The sequence below is a fragment of the Bombina bombina genome, chromosome 6 (genome assembly GCF_027579735.1).
Source record: "Bombina bombina isolate aBomBom1 chromosome 6, aBomBom1.pri, whole genome shotgun sequence".
NCBI lineage: Eukaryota > Metazoa > Chordata > Amphibia > Anura > Bombinatoridae > Bombina > Bombina bombina.
In genome coordinates this window covers 991,890,760-991,904,848 of record NC_069504.1, presented here as the reverse complement: position 1 = coordinate 991,904,848, position 14,089 = coordinate 991,890,760, and the positions used below count along the sequence as shown (strand labels likewise).

At 40.0% G+C, this 14,089-nt stretch overlaps 1 protein-coding gene across 1 annotated transcript in view; it reads right to left on the bottom strand.

Moving 5' to 3' along the window:
- The window catches only part of LOC128664034 (proton-coupled amino acid transporter 1), a 495,713-nt gene that overhangs the window by 397,683 nt on the left and 83,941 nt on the right, over nucleotides 1–14,089 (bottom strand). Inside the window, exon 2 of the mRNA XM_053718686.1 lies at nucleotides 13,260–13,419. Within this exon, the coding sequence (XP_053574661.1) occupies nucleotides 13,260–13,417 (158 nt within the window). The 5' untranslated portion in view covers nucleotides 13,418–13,419. The remainder of the gene's footprint in view (nucleotides 1–13,259; nucleotides 13,420–14,089) is intronic.

Here is a 14,089-nt window from a genome sequence, read left to right as displayed (position 1 = left end):
TACCAAAGTGTCAGAGTGCTCATAATCTGTTCTTAAAATGGAGCTATCACGCTTTGCAGGTAACACGGGCAGTTTAGATAAGAAAGCTGCAAGAGAATTATCCATGACTGCCGCTAAGTCTTGTAATGTAAAAGGGTTAGACGCACTAGAGGTACTAGGCGTCGCTTGAGCGGGCGTAACTGGTTGTGACACTTGGGGAGAGGCAGACGGGCTACCCTCGTTACCTTCAGTCTGGGAATCATCTTGGGCCACATTCTTAAGTGCAACAATATGATCTTTAAAGTGTATAGACATATCAGTACAAGTGGGACACATTCTGAGAGGGGGTTCCACCATGGCTTCTAAACACATAGAACAAGGATTTACCTTAGTGTCAGACATGTTTAACAGACTAGTAGTATACACAGACAGGCTTGGAAATCACTTTAATCAAATAAAAAACACAATTTGAAAAAACGTTACTGTGCCTTTAAGAGATAAAAAAGGCACACAATTTTGCAAAACAGTGAAAAATGCAGTAATTCTTTTGAAATTTTCACAGTATGTACCTAGAGCCTTAGCAAGATTGCACCACTAGTATCAAAACGATTAACCCCTTAATGCCCAAACCGGAGCAGCCTAAAGCCAACACCCGGGTTAAAATTACTACAGCACCTTGCCACAACACTGCTGTGGCCCTACCTGCCCTTAGGGACCAGATTTGGGGGGGATATAGCATCCTTTAGGCCCTCAAACAGCAGCAGGACCCTCCATATGAAGCAGCATGAACTTCTGTGTAATTCTAACTGCACATCTGAGGCGCGAAATTAGGCCCCTCCCACTCTACTCCGGAGCTGTGAGGCCTAAGAAATCACTCCAAAGTGAATAAAAAATAGCCATGTGGGTAATAACCCCAGAAAGAACCAAAAAGGACTTTCAAAGTGTCATTTTCCTAATAAAACATTCGATTGCCCAGAATTAGTGTCAACCAGCATAATTAGCCCTGTAATGTAAGCATTCAATTCCTTACTAAGTCTCTGAACATAGCTTACCCTCCCCTCATGGGGATATTGTCAGTCTCTTCTAGCATTATCTCAGTCTTGTCTATAAATAAATGACTGAACATACCTTATTGCAGTTCCCCTGCAAACTGTTCCCCCCAACTGAAGTTTTCTGGTACTCCTCAGTCCTGTGTGGGAACAGCAGTGGATTTTAGTTACAACATGCTAAAATAATTTTCCTCTCAGCAGAAATCTTCATCACTTTTCTGCTAGAGAGTAAATAGTACAAACCGGTACCATTTAAAATAACAAACTTTTGATTGAAGATAATAAAAACTACAATTCTAACACCACATTCACTTTACCCTCCCATAGAGAGACCCTAGTGCTTAGAGCCGGCAAAGAGAATGACTGGGGGGTGGAGCTAGAGGGGGAGCTATATGGACAGCTCTGCTGTGTGCTCTCTTTGCCACTTCCTGTAGGGAAGGAGAATATCCAACAAGTAAAGGATGAATCCGTGGACTGGATACACCTTACAAGAGAAATATAGATTTTGGACTGATCCAAAAACAATTTAATCTGCCCCCCACCAGAATGACTGGATAGAGAACCGCACCTTCATACAGTCTAACAACAAGAAAATATATAGCGTATTTCTCCCAAAAGATACAAAACGCTTTTTCAGTGCTTACACTCGGAATTAACCAAATTAGCAGCTGAACAAAACAGTTGTTATTATTACCCAAACCAATGGTATACAGTAAATTGACCTAAAAAAGGTCAAAGGGCTGTAATAACCCTGCCAGAATATGAATCTGAGACCCTTGGATCTAGAACAACATTTGTAGACAGGACATTCACCAACTGATCTACATCACCAAACTTAAAGTAGGGCAGAAAGAAATTCAAGACCTCCAACAATAGTGGAGAAAATAGAAATCAAACAAATTATTATTCTATCAAGATAGAGATAATAAAATATATACGAAATCATAATAATAGATATAGTAAACATAATTACATGATTACTTCTGAAGTAAATAAACAGAGTTATATACTTGAGAATCTGAAACTGCTTATACTAACTGTTCAACAAACGTTGATAAAACAGCAATGTCAGCCACAGATAAATCTGAGCTAAAGTATAAACAGTACATGAATATGCTCTACCAAAAATTCTAAAGAATCCTGAAAATAAGTACCATTCTCCATAGAAATAGTAGTACAGTCCCAAGAGGGATTCAGGATAAACAATCTCTAGAATATAATACAAATAGTATATTGCATAGGAAAAAAGAGCAAAAAAATCTTAAAATCTAGTTTGAAACGGATTAATAATATAGTTAATAGGAGGACTCCTAAAAGCTATAAATAACACATATTTCCTTAACAAAGAATATAAAAAATGTTCAAATGAAAAAATAAGGAGAATTTATAACAAACTGTCTGATACAGGATCTTTAAAACAAAGAAACCTTCATCAGTATAATAAACCTTAGTATGCTGTCAGTCAGAACAAAATTAATTAAATTTGAACAATTTTGAAAAGACCTTGTAACTTTATTTAAAAGGCATAATAGCAGTCATAACCTTTATGATATAAGCAACAACATGTAATGTTTGAAAATGAAATCAAGTACAAGAACTGAATATGTAAAAAACAGTAAATGTCATTATACATGTAGAAACATAAAACATAATAAACAAATGCCACATAATTGAACTGAAGAAATAACAACAGCTTAAAGTGAATGTAAATTTTGATGCTAAAGTATTTACACATTTGATTAACCCCTTAATGACCGGACCACTTTTCAATTTTCTTACCCTTAATGACAATGGCTATTTTTACATTTCTGCAGTGTTTGTGTTTAGCTGTAATTTTCCCCTTACTCATTTACTGTACCCACACATATTATATACTGTTTTTCTCGCCATTAAATGGACTTTCTAAAGATACCATTATTTTCATCATATCTTATAATTTACAAAAAATAAATTATAAAATATGAGGAAAAAATGGAAAAAAACACAATTTTTCTAACTTTGACCGCCAAAATATGTTACACATCTACAACCACCAAAAAACACCCATGCTAAATAGTTTCTAAATTTTGTCCTGAGTTTAGAAATACCCAATGTTTACATGTTCTTTGCTTTTTTTGCAATTTATGGGGCAATAAATACAAGTAGCACTTTGCTATTTCCAAACCACTTTTTTTCAAAATTAGCGCTAGTTACATTGGAACCCTGATATCTGTCAGGAATACCTGAATATCCCTTGACATGTATATATTTTTTTTTAGAAGACAACCCAAAGTATTGATCTAGGCCCATTTTGGTATATTTCATGCCACCATTTCACCGCCAAATGCGATAAAAAAAAAAAAGTTCACTTTTTCACAAATTTTGTCACAAACTTTAGGTTTCCCACTGAAATTATTTACAAACAGCTTCTGCAATTATGGCACAAATGGTTGTAAATGCTTCTCTGGGATCCCCTTTTTTCAGAAATAACAGACTTATATGGCTTTGGGGTTGCTTTTTGGTAATTAGAAGGCCGCTAAATGCCGCTGCGCACCACACGTGTTTTATGCCCAGGAGTGAAGGGGTTAATTAGGGAGCTTGTAGGGTTAATTTTAGCTTTAGTGTAGTGTAGTAGACAACCCCAAGTATTGATCTAGGCCCATTTTGGTATATTTTATGCCACCATTTTACCGCCAAATGCGAGCAAATAAAAAAAAAAAACTTTACATTTTTCACAATTTTAGGTTTCTCACTGAAATTATTTACAAACAGCTTGTGCTATTATGGCAGAAATTGTTGTAAAAGCTTCTCTGGGATCCCCTTTGTTCAGAAATAGCAGACTTATATGGCTTTGGTGTTGTTTTTTGGTAATTAGAAGGCCGCTAAATGCTTCTGCGCACCACACGTGAATTATGCCCAGCAGTGAAGGGGTTAAATTTGTTAGCTTGTAGGGAGCTTGCAGGGTTAATTTTAGAGATCAGCCTCCCACCTGACACATCCTACCCCCTGATCCCTCCCAAACAGCTCTCTTCCCTCCCCCACCCCACAATTGTTCCCGCCATCTTAAGTACTGGCAGAAAGTCTGCCAGTACTAAATAAAAGAGTTTAATTTTTTTTTAAATAAAAATAATAAAATATTTTAGCTGTGATAGACCCCTGCCTTAACCAAAACTTCCCTGATCTCCCCCTCCAGCTCTCTAACCCTCTCCCCTACCTAATTACCGCCATCTTGGGTACTGGCAGCTGTCTGCCAGTACCCAGTTTGGCCCCAAAAACCAAAGTATTTTTATTTTTGTTTTTAACTTAAAACTCTTTCTGTAGTGTAGCAGCCCCCCCACAATACCACCACCCCCCTCCCAGATCGTTTTAAATTTAATTTTTTTTTTTTACTTTATCTGCCTTTCAGCCCTAATTCATTGGTGTCAGTGTGGCTAATGCGCGCGCACCCCACGCATGCGCGCTATGTGCACGCTCACGCGCCTCGTGCATGCGCACGCACGCTCCCTCCCATCTGGACAACGGCACCATCGCTACCGGTGCAGAGAGGGCCAGAGTGGCTCTCTCTGCATCGGAGGCTTGTAAAGGGGTATTGCAGGATGCCTCCATATCGAGGCATCACTGCAATACCCTCAGAGCTGCTGGAAGCGATTGTGATCACTTCCAGCACTCTGTTAGACAACTGACGTACCAGGTACGTCTATTGTCATTAACTGTTAGTTTTTGCATGACGTACCTGGTACGTCAGTTGTCATTAAGGGGTTAAAAACAGGGGAACTTTAAATCATCAAAATTTACATTTCACTCATATTGTGAAAAAAAAACTTACCTTTTAAACTTGACAGCAGCTCCAGCTTCCTCCGGTCGTCGCAAGCCATTTCTGATGTGAGAAATGATGGATAGGTCATCCTCCAATCACGGCTTCCCCCCCCCCCGGGGCAATCAGTGCCTGATTCAACGCCGTGATTGGAGGAAGACAGATTCCTCATTTTAGACCCAGGAAGAGGCTTTGCAACGAGTGAAGGAAGCTGAAGCTGCTGTCAAGATTAAAAGGTAAGTTTGAAATGTACATTTTGATGAATTAAAATGCCCGTTTTTAATCGAATTTTTAAAAACTGGGCACTTTAGCATCAAAATTTGCATTCACTTTAATAATGAAAAGAACACACTTAGCTCTGTAGATTTGTGTTCCAGGGCATCATAGTTTCTACAGTAACATCAGAGTCAGGATCAGAATGAAACATCTCGCAAAATGTAACAAAAAAAAAGAAAAATAACATTTAGGCAAAATATTCAATTTCCACAATGTAACAGTTTCAGTAAAGAAAAACAAAAGCAGGCATAATAGCTTTCAAAAAAACTATGAAAACAGCGAGCAATAGAGGAAAAGGGGTAAAAACAGAATTTATGCTTACCTGATAAATTACTTTCTCCAACGGTGTGTCCGGTCCACGGCGTCATCCTTACTTGTGGGATATTCTCTTCCCCAACAGGAAATGGCAAAGAGCCCAGCAAAGCTGGTCATATGATCCCTCCTAGGCTCCGCCTACCCCAGTCATTCGACCGACGTACAGGAGGAAATATGCATAGGAGAAACCATATGATACCGTGGTGACTGTAGTTAGAGAAAATAATTAATCAGACCTGATTAAAAAAACCAGGGCGGGCCGTGGACCGGACACACCGTTGGAGAAAGTAATTTATCAGGTAAGCATAAATTCTGTTTTCTCCAACATAGGTGTGTCCGGTCCACGGCGTCATCCTTACTTGTGGGAACCAATACCAAAGCTTTAGGACACGGATGAAGGGAGGGAGCAAATCAGGTCACCTAAATGGAAGGCACCACGGCTTGCAAAACCTTTCTCCCAAAAATAGCCTCTGAAGAAGCAAAAGTATCGAATTTGTAAAATTTGGCAAAAGTGTGCAGTGAAGACCAAGTCGCTGCCTTACATATCTGGTCAACAGAAGCTTCGTTCTTGAAGGCCCATGTGGAAGCCACAGCCCTAGTGGAGTGAGCTGTGATTCTTTCAGGAGGCTGCCGTCCGGCAGTCTCATAAGCCAAACGGATAATGCTTCTAAGCCAAAAGGAAAGAGAGGTAGAAGTTGCTTTTTGACCTCTCCTTTTACCAGAATAAACAACAAACAAAGAAGAAGTTTGTCTGAAATCTTTAGTGGCCTCTAAATAGAATTTTAGAGCACGGACGACGTCCAAATTGTGTAACAAACGTTCCTTCTTTGAAACTGGATTCGGGCACAAAGAAGGTACAACTATCTCCTGGTTAATATTCTTGTTGGAAACTACTTTCGGAAGAAAACCAGGCTTAGTACGCAAAACCACCTTATCTGCATGGAACACCAGATAGGGTGGAGAACACTGCAGAGCAGATAACTCTGAAACTCTTCTAGCAGAAGAAATTGCAACCAAAAACAAAACTTTCCAAGATAATAACTTAATATCTACGGAATGTAAGGGTTCAAACGGAACCCCTTGAAGAACTGAAAGAACTAGATTTAGACTCCAGGGAGGAGTCAAAGGTCTGTAAACAGGCTTGATTCTAACCAGAGCCTGAACAAACGCCTGAACGTCTGGCACAGCTGCCAGCCTTTTGTGAAGTAAAACAGATAACGCAGAAATCTGTCCCTTCAGAGAACTTGCAGATAATCCCTTCTCCAAACCCTCTTGTAGAAAGGATAAAATCCTAGGAATTTTTATCTTGTTCCATGGGAATCCTTTAGATTCACACCAATAGATATATTTTTTCCATATCTTATGGTAAATCTTTCTAGTTACAGGCTTTCTAGCCTGAATAAGAGTATCTATTACAGAATCTGAAAACCCACGCTTTGATAAAATCAAGCGTTCAATCTCCAAGCAGTCAGTTGGAGAGAAACCAGATTCGGATGTTCGAATGGACCTTGAACAAGAAGGTCCTGTCTCAAAGGTAGCTTCCATGGTGGAGCCGATGACATATTCACCAGGTCTGCATACCAAGTCCTGCGTGGCCACGCAGGAGCTATCAAGATCACCGAAGCCCTCTCCTGATTGATCCTGGCTACCAGCCTGGGAATGAGAGGAAACGGTGGGAATACATAAGCTAGGTTGAAGGTCCAAGGTGCTACTAGTGCATCTACTAGAGTCGCCTTGGGATCCCTGGATCTGGACCCGTAACAAGGAACCTTGAAGTTCTGGCGAGACGCCATCAGATCCATGTCTGGAATGCCCCATAATTGAGTTATTTAGGCAAAGATTTCCGGATGGAGTTCCCACTCCCCCGGATGGAATGTCTGACGACTCAGAAAATCCGCTTCCCAATTTTCCACTCCTGGGATGTGGATTGCAGACAAGTGGCAGGAGTGATCCTCCACCCATTGAATTATCTTGGTCACTTCCTCCATCGCCAGGGAACTCCTTGTTCCCCCCTGATGGTTGATATAAGCAACTGTCGTCATGTTGTCTGATTGAAACCTTATGAATTTGGCCTTTGCTAGATGAGGCCAAGCTTTGAGAGCATTGAATATCGCTCTCAGTTCCAGAATGTTTATCGGGAGAAGAGATTCTTCCCGAGACCATAGACCCTGAGCTTTCAGGGGTTCCCAGACCGCGCCCCAGCCCACCAGACTGGCGTCGGTCGTGACAATGACCCACTCTGGTCTGCGGAAGCTCATTCCCTGTGACAGATTGTCCAGGATTAGCCACCAACGGAGTGAATCTCTGGTCCTTTGATCTACTTGAATCGTCGGAGACAAGTCTGTATAATCCCCATTCCACTGTCTGAGCATGCACAGTTGTAATGGTCTTAGATGAATTCGTGCAAAAGGAACTATGTCCATTGCCGCAACCATCAATCCTATTACTTCCATGCACTGTGCTATGGAAGGATGAAGAACAGAATGAAGAATTTGACAAGAGCTTAGAAGTTTTGATTTTCTGACCTCTGTCAGAAAAATTCTCATTTCTAAGGAGTCTATTATTGTTCCCAAGAATGGAACTCTTGTTGACGGGGAAAGAGAACTTTTTTCTATGTTTACTTTCCATCCGTGAGATCTGAGAAAGGCTAGGACGATGTCCGTATGAGCCTTTGCTTTTGACAGAGACGACGCTTGAATCAGGATGTCGTCCAAGTACGGTACTACTGCAATGCCCCTTGGTCTTAGAACCGCTAGAAGGGACCCTAGTACCTTTGTGAAAATTCTCGGAGCAGTGGCTAACCCGAATGGAAGTGCCACAAACTGGTAATGCTTGTCCAGAAAAGCGAACCTTAGGAACTGATGATGTTCCTTGTGGATAGGAATATGGAGGTACGCATCCTTTAAATCCACCGTGGTCATGAATTGACCTTTCTGGATGGTAGGAAGGATCGTTCGAATGGTTTCCATTTTGAACGATGGAACCCTGAGAAATTTGTTTAGGATCTTGAGATCTAGAATTGGTCTGAACGTTCCCTCTTTTTTGGGAACTATGAACAGGTTGGAGTAAAACCCCATCCCTTGTTCTCTTATTGGAACTGGATGAATTACTCCCATCCTTAACAGGTCTTCTACACAATGTAAGAATGCCTGTCTTTTTATTTGGTTTGAAGATAATTGAGACCTGTGGAACCCTCCCCTTGGGGGTAGTTCCTTGAATTCTAGGAGATAACCTTGAGAAACTATTTCTAGTGCCCAAGGATCCTGAACATCTCTTGCCCAGGCCTGAGCAAAGAGAGAAAGTCTGCCCCCCCACCAGATCCGGTCCCGGATCGGGGGCCATCCCTTCATGCTGTTTTGGTAGCAGTGGCAGGCTTCTTGGCCTGCTTACCCTTGTTCCAGCCTTGCATCGGTCTCCAGGCTGGTTTGGGTTGAGAAGTATTACCCTCTTGTTTAGAGGATGTAGAAGTAGAGGCTGGTCCGTTTCTGCGAAAGGGACGAAAATTAGGCTTATTTCTAGCCTTAAAAGACCTATCCTGAGGAAGGGCGTGGCCCTTTCCTCCTGTGATGTCTGAAATAATCTCTTTCAAATCAGGCCCAAACAGTGTTTTGCCCTTGAAAGGGATGTTAAGTAATTTTGTCTTGGAAGACACATCCGCTGACCAAGACTTCAGCCAGAGCGCTCTGCGCGCCACGATAGCAAACCCCGAATTTTTCGCCGCTAATCTCGCTAATTGCAAAGCGGCATCTAGAATAAAAGAGTTAGCCAATTTAAGTGCATGAACTCTGCCCATAACCTCCTCATACGAAGATTCTTTATCGAGCGACTTTTCTAGTTCTTCGAACCAGAAACACGCCGCCGTAGTGACAGGAACAATGCATGAAATTGGTTGAAGAAGGTAACCTTGCTGAACAAACATTTTTTTAAGCAAACCCTCTAATTTTTTATCCATAGGATCTTTAAAAGCACAACTATCTTCTATGGGAATAGTAGTGCGTTTGTTTAGAGTAGAGACCGCCCCCTCGACCTTAGGGACTGTCTGCCATAAGTCCTTTCTGGGGTCGACTATAGGAAATAATTTCTTAAATATAGGGGGAGGCACAAAAGGTATGCCGGGCCTTTCCCATTCCTTGTTTACTATATCCGCCACCCGCTTGGGTATAGGAAAAACATCAGGGGGCACCGGAACCTCTAGGAACTTATCCATCTTACATAATTTCTCTGGAATGACCAAATTGTCACAATCATCCAGAGTAGATAATACCTCCTTAAGCAGTGCGCGGAGATGTTCTAATTTAAATTTAAATGTTACAACATCAGGTTCAGCTTGTGGAGAAATTCTCCCTGAATCTGAAATTTCTCCCTCAGACAAAACCTCCCTCCTGGCCCCTTCAGATTGGTGTGAGGGTATGTCAGAAGCGTTATCATCAGCGTCCTCTTGCTCTACAGTGTTTAAAACAGAGCAATCGCGCTTTCTTTGATAAGTAGGCATTTTAGATAAAATATTTGCAATAGAATTATCCATAACAGCCGTTAATTGTTGCATAGTAATAAGTATTGGCGCACTAGATGTACTAGGGGCCTCTTGTGTGGGCAAAACTGGTGTAGACACAGAAGGGGGTGATGCAGTACCATGCTTACTCCCCTCATCTGAAGAATCATCTTGGGCACTATTATTATCTGTGGCATCATTGTCCCTACTTTGTTTGGACACCATGTCACAATTATCACATATATTTAAATGGGGAGACACATTGGCTTCCATACACATAGAACATCGTTTATCTGATGGTTCAGACATGTTAAACAGGCTTAAACTTGTCAACAAAGCACAAAAAACGTTTTAAAATAAAACCGTTACTGTCACTTTAAATTTTAAACAGAACACACTTTATTACTGAATATGCGAAAAAATATGAAGCAATTGTTCAAAATTCACCAAAATTTCACCACAGTGTCTTAAAGCCTTAAAAGTATTGCACACCAAATTAATTTGAAAGCTTTAACCCTTAAAATAACGGAACCGGAGCCGTTTTTACATTTAACCCCTATACAGTCCCAGGAATCTGCTTTGCTGAGACCCAACCAAGCCCAGAGGGGAATACGATACCAAATGATGCCTTCTGTAAGCTTTTTCAGAGTATCTTAGCACCTCACACATGCATCTGCATGCCTTGCCTTCCAAAAACAACTGCGCATTAGTGGCGCGAAAATGAGGCTCTGCCTATGACTAGAGAAAGGCCCCCATCTGAAAAAGGTGTCCATACAGTGCCTGCCGTTTTTTAACAACAATCCCCAAGATTATAATAATTATAAAGCACTATAATCTGTCAAATATGCTTAGCAAGTAATCGTTTCAGCCCAGAAAAATGTCTACCAGTTTTTTAAGCCCTTATAAAGCCTTTATTCTCATACTTAAACTAAGAAAATGGCTTACCGGTCCCCATAGGGAAAATGACAGCCTTCCAGCATTACCAAGTCGTGTTAGAAATGTGGCCATCATACCTCAAGCAGAAAAAGTCTGCCAACTGCTTCCCCCAACTGAAGTTACTTCATCTCAACAGTCCTGTGTGGAAACAGCAATCGATTTTAGTAACATTTGCTAAAATCATCTTCCTCTCACAAACAGAAATCTTCTTCTCTTTTCTGTTTCAGAGTAAATAGTACATACCAGCACTATTTTAAAATAACAAACACTTGATTGAAGAATAAAAACTACATTTAAACACCAAAAAACTCTTAGCCATCTCCGTGGAGATGTTGCCTGTGCAACGGCAAAGAGAATGACTGGGGTAGGCGGAGCCTAGGAGGGATCATATGACCAGCTTTGCTGGGCTCTTTGCCATTTCCTGTTGGGGAAGAGAATATCCCACAAGTAAGGATGACGCCGTGGACCGGACACACCTATGTTGGAGAAATGACTACATTTTTGCGCCAAGTATAACACATAACTCAAAAAAGGAATTAAAACTTTTTGGTGCAAAACTATCGCCAGGAAATGACACAATTTGCGTCATAATAAACGCAATCTTGCGCCAAAACAACTAGCGTCAACAATGACGCCGGAAATTAGGAAACTTGCACCATCAATGGCACAACTTCGTGCCCAAATTTTTTTGCGCCAAGAATGAAGCAATGAAAAACAGCATTTTGCACCCTTGCGAGCATAGATTTGCCCGCTAAAAAATGAGAGTCAAATTGAAAAGGACTGAACCCCAGGTAAGAAAAAAGTTTAAATAAACTTCCCAAACATGATTCCTATACTGAAACTGTTTAGACTGCAAACGGGAAATATACAAAGACCTGACTCATGGCAAATATAAGTAAATACATATATTTAAAACTTTATATTAATACATAAAGTGCCAAACCATAGCTGAGAGTGTCTTAAATAATAATACGTACTTACCGAAAGACACCCATCCAAATATAGCAGATAGCCAAACCAGTACTGAAAAGTATCAGTAATGGTATATAGGAGTATATCGTCGATCTGAAAAGGGAGGTAGGAGATGAATCTCTACGACCAATAACAGAGAACCCTTGAAAAGATTTCCCGCGAGGAAAGCCATAAAATCAATAGGCGATACTCCCTTCACATCCCTCTGACAAACACTGTACTCTGAGAGGAATTGGGCTTCAATATGCTGAGAAGCGCTAATCATAGAAGAAAAATCAAGCACATACTTACTTCACCACCTCCATAGGAGGCAAAGTTTGTAAAAACTGATTTGTGAGTGTGGTGAGGGGTGTATTTATAGGCATTTGAGGTTTGGGAAACTTTGCCCCTCCTGGTAGGATTGTATATCCCATGCGTCACTAGCTCATGGACTCTTGCCAATCACATGAAAGAAACTCAGACTTCTAGTTACTCACCAGCCTTTCACAGAAAGCTGCACAGTTTTCAGCAATGCAGGCAGTTAACCCCAGACATGCCCCTTGTTTGTATATCAGTTTGTTTGGTTGAAGGCATGTATTGTGTGGCTGTAGGTTAGGAACCAGGAAGGAAGAAACCTTAACGTGAGCCCACCACCATTTGGCTAAATGCTGTAACCAACTCTTCCAATAAGATTTTAATCTAGCTGTGTGCTTGCAAGAGCGTGCCAGACTTTCAATGTGTTGTGTTAATATTTTTGATTTGTAATTTTCCCTATGGGCTTTGCACCCAGGCTTGACTGGGTTAAAAATTAACATATTCCCCATCAGTAAGTCACAATCAAATCTGCCTCGGGTTTGTTTTTTGTGCTCTAAAATGCAAGTTATAAATAACATATTACCATACAGTGCAATACTGTACTGTCTTCTGGATGGTACTATGTATACAAAAGAATTAAAAATTATATAAAACTACCTTAAGTTGCATATATAGGCTGTATTATGACACACAAATTTTGCCGAAATTACATAATATGTTTTTTAAACTTGGTCCCACATCCCCTCTCTAAGCTGTCACATTTTATAAATGCAAATATACAAATATCCCAAAATCCAAACCTTTTCCAGTCCCAAACAGCTTGTATAAAGGATTTTGTACCTGTATATAGTTTCCCTTTGTACATATAAAGGAATGACATCTAAATAATTATATAGCAAAATTCTGAAAATATGTCTAGGCTAAAGAAAAAAATCTCAACCTCCTTGCACTGAAGGGGGTAAGACATACAACACTATACTTTTTCTTTTTCAGTAGTTTGTGCCTTCTGTACAGGAATGTCTGGAAGGAAAGCTGCAAAATAAGGACCAGAATTTTTAACATCAGGTATCATTGTACTTTTTATTTTAGTAAGAATTTGTATTTATGTTTAATGTTATGTTTTAATATTGTGGTTCTTAGTAATCACACTCACGTGGTACTGCTGCTGTTCTCCTCTCCCAGTCTCTCATACTGTCTGTGCCTTGGAAGAGTGCGGTTTATTGATCCAGGAGAGCTCTCTTCACTGGGGCTGACATCAGTGGAGCTGTAGTCAATATAGTTGTCATTCCTTAGCCGGGTGTTGTCCATCATTCCTAAGCGTAAAAAAAGATAGTAAAGCGCTAAAATTTCACCATTTTGTTTCAAAGAAATACAGTATATCTAAAAACTGATACATATTTTTAATTACCTAAATTATTTTTTTGCACTATTTATAGCTACAAACGTCTTTGATACTTTTTTTTTTTTTTTTTTTGGTCATAAACCTACTGAACAAATTATTATACTTCACTACCAATAATGAAACAGAGGTGACTGCACGCCTCTCAAACTTCCAAAATATGCAGATCCACAGCAACATATATTTTAAGATGTTTATTCACACATTTAAAAACAGGTACAAGTGAAAAGCAACGTTTCGGGAATCATTCCCTTAATCATGCTTTAATAATGAAATAAGGGAAAAAAGAACAATAAAGCCAAAATTAAACTTTAATGATTCAGATAGAAAGTGCAATTTTAAACCACTTTCCAGTATACTGTATTATCAAATTGTCTTTGAGAGGCATATGTACATATGCTCGGCAGAACAAAAGCTGCGGCTGATTGGTGGCTACACACATTCCCCACTTGTTATTGGTTCACTAGATATATTCAGATAGCTCCCAGTAGTGCATTGATTCTTCTTCAACAAAAGATACCAAAACGAATGAAGCAAATTTGATAATAGAAGTAATTTGGAAAAGTGTATTCAATTGCATGCTC